Below are 25,211 nucleotides of genomic sequence, written 5' to 3'. Positions count from 1 at the left end.
AAGGTCACTGCCAGCGATAGCACTGGCAGTGCCCTCGGTAGCCCCCGCTTGTGAAATAAATATACCCTAAAGATGAACCCATTCCACCAGCCACGAGCATTACACTATCTTCCGTTAACCCATCATCATCATCATCATTTATTTATATAGCGCCACTAATTCCGCAGCGCTGTACAGAGAACTCACTCACATCAGTCCCTGCCCCATTGGAGCTTACAGTCTAAATTCCCTAATATAGACTCACACAGACAGGGAGGGAGACAGACAGAGAGGGAGAGATAGAGAGACTAAGGTCAATTTTGATAGCAGCTAATTAACCTACCAGTATGTTTTTGGCACCCGGAGGAAACCCACGCAAACACAGGGAGAACATACAAACTCCACACAGATAAGGCCATGGTCGGGAATTGAACTCATGATCCCAGTGCTGTGAGGCAGAAGTGCTAACCACTGAGCCACTGTGCTGCCTGCACTTTGGAGGAATTCTGGGTCCAACGCTGGATTTGTCCAACATAGCAAATATTTTGCGCTTTTAAATTACCTTGAGTAAATGTAAATATACCTTTAGTTATATGTTGTTTGTTCAAACATCTCTTTAATGTTTAGCTGTGCTTAGGTGAGAGGATTTCTTCAATTCACCTGAGGTGCTTTTATATATAGATAGAACTCCTCTTAACGCTAATATTCTCATCATTTACACCCAGACATGCTCAGTACATGATTGATTTGTGATAGAACCATTTAAATACATATTAAATGATCGCAGATGATGCCCTACGGGCCTGATTCAAGTCCAAACTCAACTTGCGGTTAAAAAAACGAACACGGATGTTGAGTGTATTTCTGTCCGTATTCCAAGCGGATCTCAAGATTAGTGTTTTGATTTGAACATGGATGTCTGTACGCTCTGCATAAACATTACGTGCCGTATGTGGACAGACAGAACCGAGTGCAGAATAGGCACAAGCATATGTGCAACATAAAGATATAAGAACGCATAAAAAAATGTATATATTGTAAAATAAATGAACAACAATATAATCATTATTAAAAGTGTTGGTAATCATTTTTTTTTTACACTAAATACATAAATCAAGTTGTTGCTAATGTGTACTGTACATACAGGGCCTGATTCATTAAGGAAAGTAAGGCAAAAAAAATTGTACATTTTCTCCTAGACAAGACATGTTACAATGCAAGGGGTGCAAATTAGTTTATTATTTTGCACACAAGTTAAACACTGGCTGTTTTTTCATCTAGCACACAAATACTAAATAACTTTATTTTTACAGTGAAATTTAAAGCTGATCTAGGACATGCCCTACCCCAACTATAAATCTGCCATCACATTTTAAATTGACCTCCCCTTCCAATGCAACATGGTTTTGCCAAGGTGCAAAGTTACTCCTTTTTTTCTGCTTTCGTTTCCTTAATGATTTAGGTCCACAATGCGATTTTATGGTCTTTCTTACTTTCATACAAGTGTTGGGCCTGATTCATTAAGGAAAGGAAAGCAGAAAAAATGAGTAACTCTGCACCTTGGCAAAACCATGTTGCATTGGAAGGGGAGGTCAATTTAAAATATGATGGCAGATATATAGTTGGGGTAGGGCATGTCCTAGATCAGCTTTAAATTTCAGTGTAAAAACAAAGCTATCAAGTATTTGTCTGATACATGAGAAAACAGCCAGTGTTTAACTTACGTGCAAAATAATAAACTAATTTGCACCCCTTGCATTGTATCATGGTAGCACTTCCAAATGACGTCAGTTGCGTCCGCGACTTTGTTTTTGTTTTGTTTTTTAAAGCGTCAATGCACGGACTATGGTAATATTAATTGTATTCCTAACCCTAACCCCTAACATAAATGTAATACTTACCTGGGTGCATTGCCGCTTTAAAAGCCGAAATTTCCAAGTCGCGCACGCAACTGACGTCATTTGGAAGTGTCGCGATGTCCTCTCATCGGATTTCCTCTGTCTCTCTTTACTGGGAAGTAGTTATTTTTTGTAAGTCGCTCTGTTCATTATCGGAATACTTATGTAGGAGTAAACAGTGTTGGTGTTTACAGCACCGATAACTCGATTACCACCGATATGAATGCTTAGTGAATTTGAAGAATGTAATGTGGACAGGTTTTCCCACAGGTGAAGGTACGGTCCCCCGCTTTCATTTATATATTATAAACCTATGAGGCGATTAATTTTACTGCTGTGTGATTAACTACCTGTAAAACACATTTTTTGGGGTCTCTGCGATAAAATCACAGGCTGCAAATATGCAAAACGTCTCATACTCTTGCAGCGCTATTTAAATACATTTAAACACACGTTACAAAGCGAGGTGGGATATTACAGGATGCATTCGCATTGCAGATACACTATCATTAACTTCACCCTGGATACAAGCCTTGGTATGAACTATGAAATGCATCTTCCTGATGCCCACAGGGCACAAATGAGGAAGGAGAGTAAACTGGATTTTTCCAACTCTCCTGCGATTTGAAGTGCAGCAATACAGCCATATTAGTTTAGCCATTGTCCCCTCTGCGTCTATTCTCTCTTTACTGGAGCCCATTTATAAGCTGACATCTTACATTAATCTCTGTTCCAGGCGATACACAGCCTGTAGTTATTTACCTGACAGCGGGACCTTCCCACAGCACAATATGGAACATATAAAGATTGTCGCAGACCTACATGATAAAAAGTACTAGATATGCCCTCATATGCAGCACGGTGGCTCAGTGGTTAACACTTCTGCCTTACAGCACTGGGGTCATGAGTTCAATTCTCAACCATGGCCTTATCTGTGTGGAGTTTGCATGTTCTCCCCTTGTTTGCGTGGGTTTCCTCCGGGTGCTTCGGTTTCCTCCCACACTCCAAAAACATACTGGTATGTTAATTGGCTACTAACAAATTGACCCTGGTCTGTCTGTCTGTCTGCGTGTGTGTGTTAGGGATTTAGACTTTAAGCTCCAATGGGGCAGGGACTGATGTTAATGAGTTCTCTGTACAGCGCTGCGGAATTAGTGGCGCTATATAAATAACTGGTGATGATGATGATGATATGCTGCAAAGAATGTATTAAAGGTGCTGTCCCCCTTGAAGATGACTTTATTGATTGGTTTGTGCCATCTCTTCCTATAATGTTTACTAAATATATTGCATTATTTTCCGGGCTGCCATTAATTACTTTCATTGCCTTAGACATGACGCAGCTCAGCTGCGCTCTATGAAGTGCATATTACTGGGCAGAAGGGTTCTGTGTGGTGTCCATGGACAATGAAAATAAATCATTCTGACATGATTGATATAAAAGCCTTGGTGAAAAACATAGAAGACAGGAAGCTAAAAACAAAAGTATTTAGTAAAAGTTGCACACCTAAGTACAATACGGTTTAGGCAGGACAGTCCTAATTTGAGAGGATTGTCCTGTCATGCTGGTAGTTGGCACGTCTGTCCCTACTCACGAGAAGTTGGAAGGTAAGCTGGTGAGAGGGTACCTCTGGTTGCTCCTGGCAATTGAAGGACGTCTTTAGAGAAACAGAGGTTTGTTAGCGGTCGCCTAGCGCTTCGAAAGTGCTGGGTACACTTCACAACGTGCCGTGACCAAACCCCATGCTAACCCAGGGGGGCAGATCACCCCCTGCACCCCAGCAGCTCACGATGGCAGGACGCAGCGTGATAAAGGCAACACGGTGGCTTAGTGGATAGCACTTCTGCCTCACAGCACTGGGGTCATGAGTTCAATTCCCGACCATGGCCTTATCTGTGTGGAGTTTGTATGTTCTCCCTGCGTTTGCGTGGATTTCCTCCGGGTGCTCCAGTTTCCTCCCACACTCCAAAAACATACTAGTAGGTTAATTGGCTGCTAACAAATTGACCCTCTCTCTGTCTGTCTGTGTGTGTATGTATTAGGGAATTTAGACTGTAAGCTCCAATGGGGCAGGGACTGATGTGAGTGAGGTCTCTGTACAGCGCTGCGGAATTAGTGGCGCTATATAAATAAATGGTGTTGATGATGATGATGATGGACAATTTCTGGTGATTGACATTTGACAGTGATTGTCCAGAATAAGTTTGGAATGGGGAAGGGGGTGTTCTGAGCTCTAGAGGCAGACCTCCCAGCAAGTCAGTTGTCGGGAACGGGTCAAGACTCGTGGTCACGATAGGGACATGGCCATGTCTCGATGGGGGAGTGGACATGCCACAATGGGGGAGTGGCCATGCCAGGATGGGGGAGTGGCTACATCTCCAGGCTGTCTAGCACTGTAAAGCGCTAGGCTGCCCAATAAATATCTTCCTTCCCCCAACATTCTCAACCGGGGGACAAACATAATTCTAAAATCGGGACTGTCCCTCTGTAATCGGGACAGCTGGGAGGTATGTAGAGAGCATGAAGTAAAGCAATCAGGATGAAAGCTGAGTGGCTGTACAATGCCTTTAGAAACCTCTCTTGCTTCTAAAGAGTAAATGCTTTAAGAGTAAATGCCAGGCTGCGGAACATGTGTTTCCAGACATATTTTTGGAGCAGCGATGATTCAGCTTCTGCTTAAACAAAACTTACAAACTCCCCCACACGGTACATTCAAGGTTTTATCTTTGCAAATACTGATCATGCAAATCATGTTTCTCTTTGCATACAGCACGCACCACAAATCTGTGTCAATAAAAATAAATCCAGCATCCATAAAATAGCTGATCTCTCATTTATAATCGTACAAGTGTACAAGGTGCGGAGAGGTCATAGGCTGGCAGCACAATCCTATATTTCCAGTATGTTGGGGCAACTTTGAGAAGCTGTTGTTGGCGGAGGGTACAATAGGAGTAACAGGAAATATTTCATGAACGAGTACTAGATTATTAATATATAGCAATTTAGAAAAAACAACAGTACATTAATTGAAAGTACACATTTTATGGGCTAAACCAATATCCATGAGAATGGAGCCTATACATTCATTAGGAACCAGAAGCATCACTTTGGTGAAGAAATAATGGAGTAACATTTCCCACCTTGACTACTGCAACCTCTACCACCTCTCCACTTCTGCCTTCCTGCTCGAATTTCTTCACTGGCTCCCCGTTTCCTACAAAATCCAATTCATACTGCTTACCCTCACATACAAAGCCCTCAGCCTCTTATCCCAAGCATCTCTGATCTCATCTCAATCAACGCTCGCCCCGCTCTTCCAATGGTCAGCACCAAAACTGCCCACAGATAACCACCAACATTTCTCCTGCGCCAATCCCCACCAGTCACTCTCCACGAGCCTCCAAAGTTTTAAAACTCCAACTGTTTACCATAATCTACCGGTCTCCCACCTAAATTCAGTCTTCCATATACTCCCACCACCCTCCCGCTTCTTGCCTTGGCCTCACCCCTCCCCATTAGACTGTAAACTCTCATGAACAGACATCTCCTTCTATCTTGTCAGTCCCACCTTTTCCAATCGTGCGTCCTTGTATCATGCATCTTGCATGTTCTGTATAGAGATGCTCGGGCTCGGTTTTCTGAAAACCGAGCCCACCCGAACTTAGGGTATCCGAGTAGGCTCGCAAGCTGGCTGCTGTACAGTACAGTGCCGCTATGTATGCACTGTTTAGCCCCCGTTCTTCGGAGGGGTTTCTGGTTCTCCAGAAACCCCCCTGCTTGCGCCACTGCCACAGTTTCCACAGCTTGTCGAGTCGATGCCACTGCGTGTTATGGCTGATCTGAGGGCAAAAGGGAAAACAACCCACTGCGAGGTATATACACCTAACAAAGTGGCCACTCAGTGTATTCCAATCTCAAAACAGCCTCAGCGCGTTAGGAGCAAAGATTAATTTGCATGAACAAATTAACAGCTCCATAAGTTCAGGGTAAATGATAACCAACGAAACTAAATACATCATGAAGCTGTTGATTGATATAATTGTATCATGATTTATCTGTCAAGGGACAGAGGGATCAGAGCAATGTCTAAGACCAAGATTATTGAAATGAAATAAAGGAGTGGAAAAGGCACATTTTAGGGGAGTTGTGCTGAGGGGTGCATGGCCACTAAAACAGCACAGAAGGACTTGCATTTTACACGAGCTCCGAGCTGATGAACAGTCTTCAAGGCTCAGCCTATACTTCTAATGGGGCCAATTCTGCACCTCAATGATGAAGAATTTAGAGCAATGCAATAAAAAGCTTCACACACAAACAACAGAGACACGTAATAAGATAATAATGTACATAGACCTGATGTCCCTTCGCACTCATGATTAATTTAAGCCAGAAATGAGGACAAAACGAGCAGTAACGTAGGAGAAAAATGTAACAAAATTGTATTTCGGTAAATTAAATAATGGTGTACTTTAGTGGTACTAAAGGGATACGAAGTTGGACTCTGATGTGACGGTTACAAAAATGTTTTGCAGAGAGCTACCGTATGCTTAGTAAATGAGGTCCAGTATGTGCATATGTTTGTGTTCCCTAGGGTCAACTAATACCAGACAAATAAGTTAGGTGTATGAAGTATGTTTCATATGCACACGTGAAACCACAATCTTCCGAAATAGGTTTGACAGGATACTCGCATCACTACTCTGTGCTGCTGGAGGACCCTGCTCCTTTCACTATCAAACTCTCACGGGGGAATTCAATTCCAGGTAAAGTCCCACTGGAGCCTTATTTCCTTAGCACAGTTATCAGGTCATTTGTCAGTTAGACATTTATGACCATCCATACTGAATTCAGAGCACATGGTCAGATTTTTCATTTCAAATACAAAATATCCACATCAAATCAAAATTGTTCAAGTTATATTTGAGATGTATGCTGTATATTTTTTACAATTAGGACAAACGGGTGCATCAAAATTGTCAAGTTTATTGATCAGCTTAACAGCAGTCATATAAATGAAGTGTTTGTCAAAAAAAATCAATATTTTATACTGATGTTTCATATCTAAATGTAGATAAATGTACACTCTGTTGATTGCATCTATTATGATTCTGTGATGTTCAAGAGAAAACTGTATAAGAATGTTTGTCTATTCCTGAGCAAATTTGTATGATTCACACGAAGGTTTGAAGTTCCCCCTGTTAGCATATACAGAGGGGGACAGGACGTGGCTTTAAAAACTATGAAATCCTGATTAAGTGGATCACTCATTAGTGAGGTTCTGTCCAACTTTCCGCTTTCCCCAAAAAAGAAATCAAGTAATTCCATGAGTTTTTCTATTTCTGCATTTCTCCTTTTTATTTATAAAGAAACTTGGTTGCTTAATATTAATGTATGTAATTTTGTTATTCCATTCAGTGTATCTTAAGCATTGTAGCTATTTTACTATATTAAATTCCATTAAATAATGTTCTGTTTCTGTATTTCTTACTAATTCATGTGCTAATTAAGCTTGGTCATATATATAAAGCTACATATGGCTGGTTGACTTTAAGTTTTGATAGTAGTTTGAGCTAGGTTAAGGAGTAACTAAAAGCTTCCTGTGAGAGTTCTGCTCTTCAAACAATTCTTGGTGGTGGCCAAATTTTAGAATTAATAGTAAGTGTGTGCTATAAAAAGGGTGTTTTAATCAGAGCTAGACGGAGCAGGTTTGTTTGCCGTTCTTACACACGTCACACAGGCTCAGATGAGTGCTGGTTTGTGACAAACATCCATCAAGCAAAGGCTGTCATGAATTATGTTGTCTTACAAACTGCGTGGTATTGGGCTATGTGTATGAAGATCAAAAATGTTAGCATAACAATAAGGATTATTTATGAACCGCTAATTCTCCCAATCAATCTGCACCTACATTTCCATAACATTTTACTCCGAAAAAAAAATTGCAGTCTAATCTGCCACCACTTTACGAACATTTTAGCTTTCACATTTTCCTCCTAAAATATTTCTCCGTTTAGTGTCATTTAGGTCTTAACCCTTTCAGCTCCACAGGCCTAAAATGTACATCTGCGGCCCTCACACTCACTCCACGTAAGTGCATTCTAGCAAATAGCACCCTTGATCCGCATAAATCTTCCCAGTGAATACTTCTGCCCCCCAAACCGCCACGTTGGCCTGTAAATTCATCATGCCCCTACCTGACATCACATAAAGCCATTTGCACAGCGATTCTGCATTTTGAATTTAACCCTTAATGGTACACATTGTTTTCTTCTAAAAACAGCTCACCGTGTTAATGGTAATCCCAGCCTGACATTAAAGCAATATATATATATATATATATATATATATATATACTTAAGGTAGTGCCATCACTGGGACAGACTTAGTCAAAACCTGAGTACGATTGCGCGAAGGGTTCAAAATAACGCTGGTAACAGAATATGCACCATCACAAATCTGCCCGATATCAATTTTGGCCCAAAAATTGTCCTGATGCCTGAATAGAATTGAACGATCACATCATTTACGCCAGGCCTGTAAACCCAGTCGGCAGATTCCAGGCATTTTTAGAATGTGTGTGTTGATAGTCGTTGATCATGCAAACCGCTAATTAAACCGCTGGTCTCTGGCCAAATTGGGTACAGATCCCATGCTCAAATTGAACGTTGGGTTCGGCCCTACATAAGGGTAACACCATAAGTGATTCCTTCATATTCAGAGGTGAACTGACAAACAAACGAAGGTGAGATACTCCATTCACCCGGTGCCAATGAACGTCAAAGGTAGTTATAAATAAGTACGTCTTTAATTAAACTGTAATTTCATGTTCACATACTTAACGTGTCTGAGAACGAGCTGGTAAACACCTAACAGGTTCACCTGGTTTTGATGCAGCGGAGATCTTACGAAGATTAAAACTACTAATACTGAGAGATAACAGACAAACATGTGATCTACAGAAAGATGACCGATTATAGGATTTAGCTATTTCACAAATGCGGAATTGCTGGAAAAACCCCATCTGTCTCCTTGGCAAGGAAAATGAGGTCAAGAGGGGATTTTAAGATATACATTATACAAGATAGAGATCTTACACTGTTACATGCAAACCCAGCGAGTTCTAGGAGCAAACTGCTCACATAGCTGCGTAGTGCTATAAATAAATAACAATTTAACATTTAGGTTTTAAGGTTAGGCAGAATGTAATTATTACAATGGAAATTAATTATTTTAAATAACGTCTATTTTGCCGAGTCTACAAAATGATGCATTTATCTGCAGCTTTATGGGATTTTCTTGGTCAAATAATGTAGGGCAATTAATTCACTTGTTTAACGACCCCTGTTGAGCTATCTGGTAAATGTATAATTTCTTCTTCTTCTAAAGTCTAGTCAAATGAAGGAGCCATACCAATGAAAAACTACAGTTCAATTATAAAGTGTGCCCCATATGCACCACAAAATGCTTTGTCTTGATCTTGCATTGGTGCTGTTGGATGGTGAACCCAGCTGGTATAATGTGCGTGTGTATCCGTCAGTATATACATTTGTCTTAAAAGCCTAATAAGCATTGTATATATTTTCACTGTGTTTAGGTGACAGGTTCTCTTGTAGACCAAAACAAGACCAAGGAGTCATGGTGTGCATTCCATGGAAGAGGCAAACGCAGGAATTGTAGAGGGAGGTTTCCACACCACGCCACCAGTGGGCGTGACCAGCATGCATGGGGGCGTAGCTATAATTTTAGACAGTGCTTGGCTGCTCTCCAACTCCTCCTATCCCTATAATATACATGGTCAATGCTGCGTGCTCTACTGTTAGGTGCACGCATCTCTCCCTTTTGAAGCAGAGCCGTGAGAAGCGGGGGAAGGGTACAGCCACCTCAATTATACAGTGCCCCAGGCTTGGAGGGGGGTTTACAGGCACTAGGAACCCCCCCCCCCCTTCTTCCTCGGTTTGCCTATGCATGGAGATGCAGAGTTTGTTGGGAAAGGTTTCAGACAATTATAGTCAACGATACCTCACAACTGGTTTAGGTGTGACAGTCCCAATTTGAGGTACCATCCCAATCGGGACAGCTTTGTAGTGATTGCTTGGAAAATAGAGAGTTATCGCCTGTTCACAGCATGGCAGAGCAGCAGCCAATGGGTGCCGTGTGCAGGGCAATGAAGGGGTTTGGAGGGGAGAACGGGGCAGCCTAGCTCATCAAAAGCACATTCCTGGTTTGTATAGCCATGCTCTTATCGTGACATGACCACAGACCCCACCCGATGTTACCAGGGGAGGGCTGGGAAATTTTAGACTAAGCTCAGCATCCTATTAGGATCATCTTAAAGGAAGAAAAATGCAAATAGCCCAGTGACCAAGCCCAAGATAGCCCCCTATGGGACCGGCATGGGGAGCAGAAGACCCCTTGCCACCAGCCCAGCCTGTCCCTGGATGTAGCCTACCCAAATGTTGGGAGGTATGGTAAACCAATATAACATAAGCTCAGCAAACGCCTATTTTACGATCAGCCAATGAGAACGAGAAGATTCTCTCCATACCTTCAACATCTGAACACCCTTGGCAGGACTGTGCCTCTCTCTTGTCATCTGTGGGTGAGATGTCCTCCGGGGGCCAACGTAGTTCTCCGCTTTCCACGTCTCCAGACTCGGTGGGCTCCACCACTATTGACGGTAACCTCTTTGTCAGCTTAGGGTGCTTATCATGGGAGTCTGGAAAGATCTAAGGATAAATGTAATCAATTTAATGGGGCAGTCCTTCCTCGATACTAGACAACGAGCAGTATAGTTAAGATTGTTTCTTGTCATGAACTTATATCAAAGATAATGTCTTACTGGTTACATATACATAAATAAGTACATAAACATTCACTGTAACATACTGTACTGTTAAAAGCTCAGTTCATTCATTCCGTGAATTCATCAGTGTCTTGGCATATTATATGAACTTTCACAGAAATATGGCACCAAGTTAACCATTGAGTCAGCAACTAAGAATGGCACCCTTCTCATACCATAAACATTTGTGTACCTGTGGCTCTCCAGGTGTCAAAACTACAAGTCCCAGCATACCCTGCTAGCTATCTGCTGGCTATCAGCTGGCAAAGCATGCTGGGGCTTGTAGTTTCACAACACGTGGAGAGTCAAAGGTTGTCAATGCCTGACCCACTACAAAAAGAAATATCTCTAATATTATCAGCAGTCACTGACAGACAAGGAAATCTAAAGTAGTACAAGTTTATGTATATATATATATATATATATATATATATATATATATATATATATATATATATATATATATTAGATCAACATTTTAATGTTCAAGTTAATTCATTTTTTTATCATTTAAATTATACATTATACACTTTACTATTTGGGTGCTTCTACTGACCAATACGATAGAAAAGCGACAGGATCTCTGACCAATTTACCCACGTCTGGAATGAGCATATTTTAATGGTCTGATCGTTTTGCAACCAAACCAGCCAACCTAACAGTTAAGTGTATCAGCAGCTTAAGATCATCACCATAGGCAAACCGAGGAGAGGGGGGGGGGGTTCCTAGTGGCTGGAAACCCCCCTCCAAGCCTGGGGCATGGTATAATTGAGGTGGCTGGTCCCTGTTCCCGCCTCATACGGCTCTGCTTGAAAAAGGAGAGCTGCGTGTACCTAACAGTAGTCCATGCAGCATTTCCCATGTATATTATAGGGATAGGGTTGGAGAGTAGCCAAGCACTGCCTAAAATTATAGCTACGCCCCCATGCACGCTGGCCACGCCCACTGGCGGTGTGGTGTGGAAACCCCCCTCTACAAATCCTGCGTTTGCAAATGTTTATGGGAGGTGATGTTACATTTACAAGCACGTACACCACAAACAAGCAACGTACTTGAACCGCGTGTCCTTCTGCCGCAGACGTAGCACTTAGCAGGAAATCTTCCATGGCTGGTTCACACGTGTTCATCACTTCTGTCATACTGCAAAACAATACAAGAAGGTTATCTCCCCAAGAAGACCACAAGTGAGCGCTTGGCACCCTGTAAACTATGAAGAACCATGAGCGATCAGGTTAGTCCAGCTACCAATGTCTGGTGTCACCTCAAGACGTCTAAGTTACTACTCCTCACGTGTTTTACAATGGCCGTAAGTCTTTTCACCCTTTGATAGACGAGCACCTACATGACTGTATAATTTCCAGTGATAAGGAATATTCTGTTCTATTTAACATTACAGAACTGTGGTTTTATGACAACTCTCCTTTAAGACAGAGGTGCCGTATGAAGTGTACATTCCTCAGGATTATTTTAAAATGTATATAGGTCAAAAGCAAAATGTTCTATATCCAGCACAGACTGGATGCTGGAGGGCGGTGCTTGTGGCACTATATTATTTTTCACTCATTTAATGACTAAATTAGATTCCGTCTCAGCCAATTAGATCCCTTCTCATTTGTTTATTTCCCGCTCACAGAAAACAGCTGATCATCTGTTTGTTTAGCGCACCAGGGGGTATATTTACTAAAATGCGGGAATGCAAAAGTGGAGATGTTGCCTATAGCAACCAATCAGATTCTAGCTGTCATTTATTTAGTACATTCTATAAAATGACAGCTAGAATCTGATTGGTTGCTATAGGCAATACCTTCATTTTTTTAAACCCGCAGTTTAGTAAATATACCCCCAGATGTATCCCTGAAACAAGCTGCACTGCAGATGTGTATACTTTCAAATGACATATATAGATATAGATATAGAGAGAGAGATTCAAAAATATTTCGCCCTGTAGGGTTTAGAGAGAAAGAGAAGCTATTCTAAAATATAGTGCAGTACCTGAGGAAAAATAAATAGCAAAAATATTGCAAGGCATGTACAGGCAAAATAATGTATATCTCAGGAGCCAGTCAGCCAAATCCATCGACCAGTGGGATCTTTTAAAAAAATAAAATCAGGAAAAATGTGTATTCATCAATAGGGCTAAATCCCAAAAGTTTGACTTAGGCACTTTGATAGCCCTGTTTTAAGACAAATATTGGGGTAGATTTAACAAAGTGGAGGTGTTGTCCATAGCAACCAATCAGATTCTAGTTATGATTTATCTAGTACATTCTAACATGAGAGCTAGAATCTGATTGGTTGCTATGGGCAACACCTCCACTTTTCCTTTTTAGAAGGTTTGAATCTACCCTATTTGGTTAGGTAGAGAATTTGTGGTACTGTTATGAGCTTTGTCCAGTAGAGGACGCTATTATGGGTCATACACAGCGCCTCTCCCGATTTGGGGGGGGGAGGGATGTCTCTCCGTTCAGACAGTCAGGACCTGTGCCTGACTGGGGGAATTTCGGGAGATATGTCCTGCTCACCGTGATGAGGGGGCGACGTGGGATCCTGCCACTGGTGCTCAAGCAATGTAAGTGTCGTGTTGGGTTGTGTGCTTCAGAAAAGAAAGATGCATCCCTGGGGATGTTATACCCCCACATGGTTTAATCATGCCCCCTTTTTGTATGCACGATGCCGCAATTTGCACCAGACAAGGTTGGGAGGTATGCATTGGGGGGATACTTACCAAATTATGTGCAAACTTGTACAGCGCTGTACCACAAGAAAAACCAATCAGCAGCCAGCTTTGATCATTCTAGTCAAAGGCAGACTAATGAAAGCAAGTGTTTGATTGGCTACTGTGGGGTACTCCACTGAGCAAGTTTGCACTAATAGTGAATATCACAAATTACAGTTAAAAGTTTGGTTTTCCAGCAAGGCTCACGGTGGCTTAGTGGTTAGCATTTCTGCCTCACAGCACTGGGGTCATGAGTTCAATTCCTGACCATGGCCTTATCTGTGTGGAGTTTGTATGTTCTCCCCGTGTTTGCGTGGGTTTCCTCAGGGTGCTCCAGTTTCCTCCCACACTCCAAAAACATACTGGTAGGTTAACTGGCTGCTAACAAATTGACCCTAGTCTGTGTCTGTGTGTGTGTGTGTGTCTGTGTGTGTGTATATTAGGGAATTTAGACTGTAAGCCCCAATGGGGCAGGTACTGATGTGAGTGAGTTCTCTGTACAGTGCTGTGGAATTAGTGGCGCTATATAAATATATGATGATGATGATGATGAAGGCTCTACTGCCTTACAGCCAGTGCACTTATCTACCGAGCCAACATGTTCTGCCATAATAGTTTGAATGATGAAATATTGAGACAGGAAAAAAAATAGACACCCTGAATCTCAGCACCTTGAACAAGTCGCTATATTTCCCTGTACCCTCTGAAAATCACAGTACAGTATAAGGTAAAAAATAAACAACCGCTCCTTTAATCCTGCATAAGCCTTTGTCTCTCTCTGGCCTAAAAAGCCTAAAAGTCTTGTGGGAAACATAAAGCGATATAGTAATGTCACAGTAGACCTGTACACAGCATTTGCAGACCCTGAAAAATGTTTCCAATCTTGGTGTCACTGAATATTTCAAGTGCTGTCAGTTTCAATCTCTAATCAATGCACCCGAGTGTTCTAGAACTTTGCAGATCAGAGAATTCTATAAAAAACAATAAAAGTGGCAAAGTGAATAGTTCTCCATTAAAAAAAAACAAAAAACCTTGTCATCCACATATAAATAAACAAATGCAAAAAAATTAAAGCATACTTCTAACTGGCCCAATTTTGGCAGAACATCCAGACCAGATTCGTGGATCATAAAAGGGTGGGGCTTAACAGAAATGGGTGGAGTTTTACCTAAAATTTGTCTATTTGTGGGCAGAGTCTGGGCAGAACAGGGATGGGTTTATTTTGTCCCGATTTCGTGATTCTAAACGTTGGGAGGTATAAAATAGTGGAAATGAGTGCTGAGATTTGGCCGATTCATAGGAGCCAATTCAATTAGCCGCAAAGTGTTTACAAAATGTCCACGAGACACTTTGCGGTGGAGATTTGTCACAAATCTCTGCTCATTTTTCCCTTGCACTCCATAAAGGTAAGAGGGAAAATGAGCTGAGAGTTTTACTGTAATTGTCGGCAATGCGCGCGGCACGATGTCCGCGCACCAAATTGCATCGAATCTCCCGTGATATAAGTGAACCCACAAACCCAGGTGCAGAGTGATTTTTCAGCGACAGTTCCTAGGACCAGGAAGTGGCCGCACACCTTGGCGTACACGGCACACTGGCGACAGAAATGGCGACCTGCGTTTTTTTTCCCCATTTTCTACATTTATATTCCCCTCAGAGAGTGAAACAAAAGAACAGTTTTAAGTTTACAGTTCCTGAAAAAGTCTATAATAACCTCTCATGGGAAAGCCCATGTTTTTTATGGCATAAATATCTCTGCCACACAGATATTGTCATTAGACTCCTGTTTAAATGCAACGTCCATTTCCACGAGTACTTCCTGTTCTGCAGAACAGTCTGTCAGGAGTAAGAAAATCACATCCCACACAGAACACATGTCCTTCAGGAAACTTCTCTTTCATCGTGAACGCTGCAGAACGGACCTGTACACAGAGATGCCGGTGGCATCTTCTCCGAGTCTTTATCTCCAGCAGGCCTGGATTTGTGGACGGGCCAACCAGGCCCAACCCTAGGCCGGCAGAGGTGTATATGAATGATTTGTGTAAATAGAATTGAACAAAGATGGGTTATGTTCATTTATCTATCGGACACATATGGGATGCAGTAGGACAGTGTTGACTAACCTGTGACACGCCAGGTGTTGTGAAACTACAAGTCCCAGCATGCTTTGCCAATATAGAGCAGCTTATTGCTGGAAGGGTATGTTGGGACTTGTAGTTTCACAACACCTGGAACGTCACAGGTTAGCCAACACTGCAGTAGATGGTATTGGGGACATGGAGAGGTACACATGTTGTGAGAGGGATATGAGGCAGCGCCTGGAGGGAATTTAAATCTGGGCCTAATCTCCATATGCAGTTTAGTACGCCTCTTATTCTTCTGCTCCGTTATCTTATAAGTATTAGAATTGGAGCTGTCCACACTGCAATTTAACCATACTTGCCAACCTTTGGCAAGCTAATTCCGGGAGATCCCAGGCAGGGGGCGTGGCTGGAGAGCGGGAGTGGCAGAGTGCGGTAATTTGCGTCATTTTGGCTCCGCCCCTGTGACAAAATGCCGTTTTCCCGCAGGGGGCGGGGCCAAAATGACACGATTCACCGCAAATCGCGTCATTTTGAGGAGCATGTTGTCATATGTGGGATATTTTCCTGCTCTCCCGGGAGCCCAGGAGACCTACTCGAATTTCGGGAGTCTCCCGGACATTCCGGGAGAGTTGGCAAGTATGAATTTTAACGTTAGCCTTTGCAAAGATGTCCTGGGCTATGGGTTATGGACCACCATCATAAAAAAGGCCAGTAGGGCTAGTAACTTAATAATAATGGGGTTTTTTTTGCCACCATACACTAATAATGCAGCATTAGATGTGAGCAGCTTCCTAGACAAAATCTCTCCTTATAATACAGTGTTTCCCCTATTACACATGAGCTTCTTTTATTCCAGAAATAATGTGGGATGTGTTCCTGATCCTCTGTCACAATAATTATGCTCACATATCAGATGGATCCATCAGTCAAAATCAGCTTCTGCAGTACAGCTATATATCGTTACTGATGGCAGTAATGTGTAACCCAATCTTATCCAGTGAACTCATAAATTGCAGATTAGTAGATCAATAAGGACAGTAGCAGCTCGCGGCAGTAAGTGGGTTCTTAATGCTAACCCCGTACTGAGAAGCCAAGTGTGCCGTTATCATTACTCATATATGTAATTACAGGATCGGGGCTGCTTCTCAGGCTAGGTGCCATCTTATGCCACTCTCTACTGACCTGTATGTCTTGTGCAACAATACCCTGCCCTGTGCCAACCTGTTCTACTCTGTGAGGATATAGATTGGAGTCACTACAAAATACCTATCTATGACTTCTACAATCTTCTTCCATAGAGTAACAAGTCTTTTCATTCACAAGGTAGATTTAATCAAACCTTCTAAAAAGGAATTGTTGAGGTGTTGCCCCTAGCAACCAATCAGATTCCAGCTATCATTTATCTAGAACATGATAGCTAGATTCTGATTGGTTGCTAGGGGGCAACACCTCAACTCTTCCTTTTGAGAAGGCTTGAGAAATCTACCCCTTGGTGACAGACTGCTAGTCATGTAGGAAGTGATTCATTAAGGAAAGTTCAGCAAAAAATTGAGTAAGTTTTCTTACTCAAGTTTTCTGGACAAAACCATGTTACAATGCAAGGGGTGCAAATAAGTTTATTATTTTGCACATAAGGAAAATATCGGCTTTTTCATGTAGCGCACAAACGCTTAATAGCTTATTTGTACAGTGAAATGTAAAGTTGACCTAGGACATGCCCTACCCCAACTATAAATCTGCCATCACATTTCAAATTTACCTCCCCCTCCAATGCAACATGGATTCGCCTTACTTGCTTAATTTTGCTTAACTTTCCTTAATGAATTAGGCCCATAGTCATCAGCCTATTTATCAAATCGGACTCTAAAGACGTTTTTTTGCTGCAAATTAACAAAACATTATCAATGGAGCAGCTAAATGATACCGGCCCACAACACTAAAGGGGCATATTCAATTAGGTTTCTGGTCCGCGGGAACGCACCGGAACGGCCCACGAAGTCACTCCAATAACGTGGATTTTCGTGCGCACCCCATAGGGTTGCGTAGGAAAACCCACGTTATTGCGATTCCGTATTACCTTCAATACTGCGCCGGACCTGATTGAATATGCCCCTAAGAGTTAGCAGAAATATACAATCACAATGGAACCGAAAGCCCAGATTTGTGCTTATATTTCAGCTAACGTGCTAAAATTGTTTAAAAAGAAATGAAACACCGACAAATCTTGCCACCAATAGGGCCATAGCAGTGGTATCACCAGCTTTAACCCTTCCAAGTATAAGGCGAACCAAAAAAATAAGCCCTATTCCTGGCAAAAAAAACAACAACACGACATGGCGGCACAGTGGCTAGCATTGCTGTCTCACAGCACTGAGATCATGGGTTCAATTCCATCCAGGACCCTATATGTGAGGAGTTTGTATGTTCTCCCCGTGTTTGCATTGGTTTCCTCCGGGTGCTCCGGTTTCCTCCCACACTCCAAAAACATACTGGTAGGTTAATTGGCTTCTGATAAAATTAACCCTAGTGTGTGCGTGAGTCCGTGTGGTAGGGAATATAGATTGTAAGCTCCACAGGAGCAGAGCCTGATGTAAACAATTAAATTATTCCCTGTAAAACACTGTGTAATATAATAATGGTACTGATTTTAGCCCTTTGATAAACCTGCCTATTAGCCCGGTCACATTTCCCTGACCCTGATTTAAAGTATTTTTGTGCTATAGGTAAAAACATCTTGAGCAAGTCAGGGAATTTCCCAATCTAGGTTCAGCTAGAAAAACCAGTACGTATTATGAGAGGAGCAGCCAACACAAGATAGTACAAGACCGGTCAGCTATGTACTAATATCGATATCACCACAGAATGGTGTTTGTCTGGTTTTCCAAATGCAATAACCTGTGCTTAAACTTTAACATCAATTGATTATTTACAAGTTAATGCAATAATAAAAATTATTTTAGCAGGGTCATGTTGGAGAAATGTTGTGTTGTATTACACAGGTCCGTGTCACTGAACGTTTTACTGCAATGTCGGTGCACAAATTAAACTACAATCTACTTGTTGTCAGCGGCCATTTAGCGGTCAGTTCACTGAGAACTAGTGACATCACTAGGGTGTGATGTACAGAGTTAGGACACTAGTTCTGAGTGAGTTAATACATTTAAATGATAATACGGCCAGCCCGCAGAATGACCGCCTCCACCATATGTAGATGAGCACATAATAATAGATTAATAGATTAGATATAATAATAATAATAATAATAATAATAATAATAGATTAGTCCATCATAGCAATTATTGATTTTACACAGTTATATTTAAAATAATGCCTAGTTCTAATCACTGTGGAGGTCAATTATGGAGTACAAATCCGGCAAGTTTCAGCCTTTGCTCTAAATTTGTGCAAAGGCAACTAGATTTCTGCCAAAGGCGCATAGAACAAAATAACGGCACTTTCTGAGAAGTTTGCTCAGGCAGAGAGGAGGAGTCAGGCAGAAAGGAGGAGTCAGGGAGAGGGGAGGAGTCAGAAAGAGCAAGGGTGTTTCGTGCTAAGTACACAGCAGGTGGCCACGGCGCCTACATTTGCAGAGCAGTGCAAAAAATGAGATTTAATTATGACGAGCGCAGTTATGTGAACAAATTTGTAGATTGATCAAACCTTCAGAGAGAAAAAGAGGAAAAGTTGCCCATAGCAACCAATCCGATTCTAGCTATCATGTTCTAGAATGTACTAGATACATGATAGCTAGAATCTGATTGGTTGCTATGGGCTACAACTCTGCTTTGCCTTTTTAGGAGTTTCGATAAATCTAAGCCTTACAACTTTTATCGCAGAACGCCTCTTCAGATTTTTCCACCTCTCTGCATACCTAGGTCACAGATTTTAGAGGTGACTTCTAACACATTAAATAATTCACAGTAGTGGGTGCTTTATTTGTAATAATGCACAGGTTTTCCTAATGAAAACTTAACGTCATGACATCAGAACCTGTCCTTTATATTATTATCGTAGATCTGTAAGGAGCCACAATGCTCAGCAGCACCGTACAGTAGGGAAAACAGAACATATATAAAACAAGGACATACAAGGCAGACAAAATAAATACAGACATGAAAACAAAGGGTATGGAGGACCCTACTCATTACAGAGCTTACATTCTAAGTGGGAGAGGTCAAAGCTGAAACAAGAGGAGCGAGTCTGGCTCAGAGTGGAGATTGGGACAGTTGTGAGGGTGCATTAGTGTGAATAGTGTTATCAGGGATAAGGTCACCTTTAAAAAATGAGATGGGCTTTCAAAAGAGAATCTAAAGATTTGAAGGCTGTGGGAAAGTCTGATAGAGCGTGGTAGGGAATTCCATAAGTGGGGAGCAGCACGGGAGAAGTCTTGTAGGCGGGAATGAGAGGTGATTACCAGAGACGAGACAAGGAGCAGATCAGAGGTAGATCTAAGCGAGCAGGCTATAATATATATATATATATATATATATATATTTCATTTACAAGAGTTAAAATCACTTGTATATTATATGAAAATAATCACCTCACACATGAGAACACTAATCCAATTGAAAATGACATGTGGGTGTCTTTTAGCACAGTAATAAAACCAATGCTCTTCTTGCCTTCACATCCAAACAGATGATACGATTATTCTAAGCAAAAAATGTTGTTAATTACAAAGAGCAGAGGAAGAGGAAGTCAGAGCAGATTGAATTATTCATTGCTCATATCTTGCAAATTGGCGAAATGTAAGAATCAGAAAATGTGCAGAAAGTATTAAATTGAGCAAGTTGGGATGACCAAAAAAGTCAGTAACAAAATATTCGAAGAAAAAAAAAAAAAGAGAGAGAAAGATAAAACTATATATAAAAATATATAATGAAAGAAAACATCTTGTCATGTCTTGGGTTATGTATATATAACTGCTACTGGTTTTAAAGGCTGTGCCTAGATCACTGCACAATGGTAGACTCTGCATCTCTAAAATTTTCCATCTTCACATGGGAGGAGCCAGACAGACTGAGGCATTCCTGACATGCTAGCGCATTCCTGCACCAGGTATTTCCAGGTATTACACCCAAAAGCTAGATCTGGTTTTTGATAACAAGAAATGTACATGACCTAGAAGAGATGAGGCATATTTGCCAACCTTTCCATTGTCCCCTCCGGGAACTCCCGGAGAAGACGTAAAGCACAACTGCGGAGGCGGGCGTGGAGCCCCGAGAATCGTGTCATTTTGTCACACGATGCAATGCCGCAATTGCGTAATTTTGTGCAGGGGGTGGGGCCAAATTGAAGCATTTCGTAATAAAATCGCATCATGGAGACCCCCATGGCTCCCACTTCACTAGGAAGTGGGCCAGGTGCAGGAGATTTTCCTAGTTCAGAAAAGCTAGGTTGTCCCAACTTCCGTTCCCTCCAATTAAATAACCCTGGAAGGAAATCAGGACATACATCCCGACAGTCCCGTGCAGCCCGGACTACATACAGACTGCGCAGGACAGTCCCCTCCAATCGGAACTAGAGGAAAAAACTGGGAGGTGTGAACACAGACCTCAAATGTCTTCTTATTCTCATGATCCATATAAGACCTAAATGAGGATGGAACAGGCAGTATATTAGGATAAAAAAACTAAATAGTTGAAATTAACACATACTTGCCAACTTTTCCTCGTTGGCTTCAGGGAGATCCCGGGGAGGTGGGCTTGACGAATCGCATCATGATGCAATATTTGCATCATTAAGCCCAGCCACTTTTCTATTGCGGGGGCGAGAACCGGGAGGTTGCCCTGCTCTCCCAGGAGGTCTCCCAGAAATGCGGGAGTCTCCCGGACATTCCAGGAGAGTAGGCAACTATGGGTTAAAGAAAAGCAGCTAATGAATCTCTAGAGACTGAAGTGTCTTTTACATTTCTGTGTCCATTACTGAAGTCATGTTGTCTTACCTGTCAGTCTTTGATTAAATCTCAGTCTCCTTGAAAATGGCCACCACCATAGGCATCAATACATGGACATAGGACACAATTTCTGAACTGTGTCATCATGCCACAGATGGCGAAGCCAACCACGTCTTGTACTGGCTCAGCATCAGGGAGAATGCCAGACTCTTCAGGGAGTGAGGGAGGTCACCCCTATTTCAGGGAGTCTCCCTGACATTCAGGGAGAGTTGGCAAGTATGACTTAATAAAGAGAATAGTTATAAAGTGATATTAGGCTGAACTTTACTTCAAGTGACGTCTTTACTCTTGCGCGTTACCTGCCCAACCCCTAATCTCAAAAAAGTAGAGGAATTTGGTTTAGATTGTGAGCTCTTTTACAGCTTTCAGAATTCCAACACACGCCGTACTGTGCTCCCATTTATTAAATACACTACTACAATGCTGACCATTCTCATGAAGCGAGTTGAGCCATAGCCATGAATAGACAACTTGTTCGGGATCAGTTAAATCCGTAGACATTTTTTTGCTGAATTTGGCTCTGTTCCTGTTCTGAGGTGACGGTTTTCTTTTCCCTACAGCACACAAAAAAAAATAAACCCTAACAGCACTACCCCCCCTCTCTCCCTCTCCCCTGCGGCAGCTGTAATGTTGAGAGAAAATATTGTACAAAACACTTTTGTAGCAGATGAAAATCTGAATTTTTGTGGGACTTAATTTTTGGCAAACTGCAGACCGGTGAAAAACACACTCACACCCATAGAACAAACAGCAACCTATTTACAGGATGTGGCAAGCTTTCCCCTTCTGTACATAACATTATAATCTTTGCTAATATTACTGGCCTCTAATGACAACACGGCGGCCATTTTATATGGCATGTGAGGTAAAAATTAAAAAACATATAGAATCTCAGTATAAAATTATACAGGATAGAACATTACAATTCAAAAACCAGCTTGTGAATGTGAGGCAGATGAAGAGTCAGGATAAACATATACTGTATGCCAAACCATAAACTTCCCTCGTCTGTCAGTCATGTAGAACCCTCTCGCTGTACATGCATATCATCATTTTTTTGTTTTGTGTGTGTGCAATGTACTTATTATCAGGCAAAGCACATCAAGACATCGCCTTCCCTGCCTTGTAATTCTGACAGAACAATATGTCATGTTCAGTGCAATTAGCCGCATAATAGACTTGATCTCAGCAATCGGCTCCTGTTATCTGATGTGTATATTAATGAGGGACTTGTTAGTCCTAAAGCTTTAGCTTAAAATTTAATAGAGAGCCGAGAGGTAAATCCAAGCCTTTGTTCTTTACAAATTGTCATTTATATTCAAGGTCGTCACTTCGGCCCACACATGCCATTTGATTAGGGTATGTTGTTGTTGTTGTTGTTGTTGTTGTTGTTGTTGTTTTTTGAATGGGCTTCTGTATGAAAATCTGCTGGAGCTATTTTGCTCTAAAAGGATTTTTTTTTGTCATGGACCACATGGTAGAGATTGCAGGTTGCAGAATGTTTAATGGAGACGGCAGTGGCTTTGATTGATAGTTTGTTTATCCAATCACTGTGGAGTTTGGCTTTAGGCAAATTATTTAAGTAGTCTGATGCAGCTATCACAAGGGGGGGGGTATAGGGTGATAGGGTGGAGGTGTGGCAAACTAAGAGGGGTTCTGTCCCGGGGCCCTTGGGTGAGAGCTAACTGGGCATCCATACTAGTTTGAGATTGCTTGAGGTCTCATCCTCTGTCCACACTTGCATGCTATACAATTCCATCATATTGAAATATAAGTTTTTATGCAATCTACAATCCAAAACAAACACCAACCAGAGACCTAAGACCAGTAATACAACCAGCCCAGTCAGCTTGAAGGGAAACATTTTGGAAACGAGCTCATTGCAAGAGGTTTAGTACCTCCAGGGGTGAAATGTAAGTGGATGTGGCAAAGTAAGATTTAGACCTGGCAGCCTTAGGGTCATACCACTTCCACAGATCTGGGGGAACCTCAGGGTCATACCACTTCCACAGATCTGGGGGAACCTCAGGGTCATACCACGTCCACACATCTGGTAGAGCCTCAGGGTCATACAAAGTCCACAGATCTGGTGGAGCCTCAGGGTCATACCACTTCCACAAATCTGGTGGAGCCTCAGGGTCATACCAAGTCCACAGATCTGGTGGAGCCTCAGGGTTCTACCACTTCCACAGATCTGGGGGAACCTCAGGGTCATACCACTTCCACAGATCTGAGGGAACCTCAGGGTCATACCACTTCCACAGACCTGGGGGAACCTCAGGGTCATACAAAGTCCACAGATCTGGGGGAACCTCAGGGTCATACAAAGTCCACAGATCTGGTAGAGCCTCAGGGTCATACCACTTCCACAGATCTGGGGGAACCTCAAGGTCATACCACTTCCACAGATCTGGGGGAACCTCAGGGTCATACCACTTCCACAGATCTGGGGGACAGGGTCATACCAGGTCCACACATCTGGGGGACAGAGCACATAAAGATAAAATCTGCACCCTGCAAAACCGTAAGGAAAATAAAATCTAAAACATAAGTTCAGAGTTGCTACAAATCCCCTATGCTGTTTAAAGAGAAGATAATGTACACTGGTCAAGAGGTCACCAAGAACAATCAGAAACAAGAACCAACTCACCTTCCTATCGGTCGGTCAGAGACACATTCTGTGTATTCCCGTATGTTTATGCAGTTGGTGTTTGACAGTATGGATTTCCTCCTACAGTATAATATATCTATAACAGGGTTAATAGGGAGGGGGGGGGGGGGGGGGTTGTACCATTATATACCACCTGGTAGCTCACAACACGTAAGGTTTATTGATCTGTCTATATTTGCCTTGCTTTAATGAAGCGGAGTAAAATGGACTTTCAATGTTTAAAAGACTTTTGCAATATGTTCTGTAGTGCAGATATCACCATGACCCAGAATACAATTCCTCTTACCCCTACCACCCCCACCCACCCAAAAAAGCATACAATCATCATCATCATCTATTTATACAGCGCCACTAATTCCGCAGCGCTGTACTCACATCAGTCCCTGCCCATTGGAGCTTACAATCTAAATCCCCTAACATACACACAGACAGAGAGAGACTAAGGGCAATTTAACAGCAGCCAAGTAACCTACCAGTATGCTTTTGGATTGTGGGAGGAAACCGGAGCACCCGGAGGAAACTCAAGCAAACACGGGAAGAACATAAAAACTCTACACAGATAAGGCCATGGTCGGGAATTGAACTCATGAATGATACACCAACCAGCGCTATGAGGCAGAAGTGCTAACCACTGAGCCACCATGCTGCCCAATGTACAATCTATACTAGATCCTGCTAGTCGCACTCACACTCCTGGGCACAGGTTTCAGCTTGCGCTGAGTGTACCCCATTGCCCAATTAGGCTATTACTAGCTGTGTTGAGTGTTGTAAAGTACTGTATTGTCCTTTAATACCATACATGTTTTTGTTGTTTGCCCTCTGTACGGCGCTGCAGACTACTTGTGGCGCCCTATAAATAAAGGATAACAACAACAACAACAACAGATAATGGCTTCCCAAGAACACACGAGTATAACCTATATTTTGCATTGCATTCTAAGTTATTTCACCATTGGCCCACAGCCGTGACTATTTTTCTGCATATTTCACTCTGTTATTTTGGGTGAGTTTGCTGTCCTGGTGAGGAATTTATAAATACAATTAACTACTCAGTCCTGTCA

The 25,211-nt window shown here is 42.1% G+C and overlaps 1 protein-coding gene across 2 annotated transcripts in view; it reads right to left on the bottom strand.

Moving 5' to 3' along the window:
• The window catches only part of LBHD2 (LBH domain containing 2), a 43,845-nt gene that overhangs the window by 4,992 nt on the left and 13,642 nt on the right, over nucleotides 1-25,211 (bottom strand). For both annotated transcript variants that reach the window (XM_075193458.1, XM_075193459.1), the window contains exons 2-3: nucleotides 11,773-11,860; nucleotides 10,424-10,604 (exon numbers count right to left, since the gene is read on the bottom strand). In XM_075193458.1, coding sequence (XP_075049559.1) covers nucleotides 10,424-10,604; nucleotides 11,773-11,859 — 268 coding nt within the window. In that variant the 5' untranslated portion in view covers nucleotide 11,860. The remainder of the gene's footprint in view (nucleotides 1-10,423; nucleotides 10,605-11,772; nucleotides 11,861-25,211) is intronic.

This window comes from Mixophyes fleayi, chromosome 12 (genome assembly GCF_038048845.1).
Source record: "Mixophyes fleayi isolate aMixFle1 chromosome 12, aMixFle1.hap1, whole genome shotgun sequence".
Classification (NCBI taxonomy): Eukaryota; Metazoa; Chordata; class Amphibia; order Anura; family Limnodynastidae; genus Mixophyes; species Mixophyes fleayi.
Note: the sequence above shows the minus strand (reverse complement) of the source record. Positions and strands in the feature narration are given on the sequence as shown.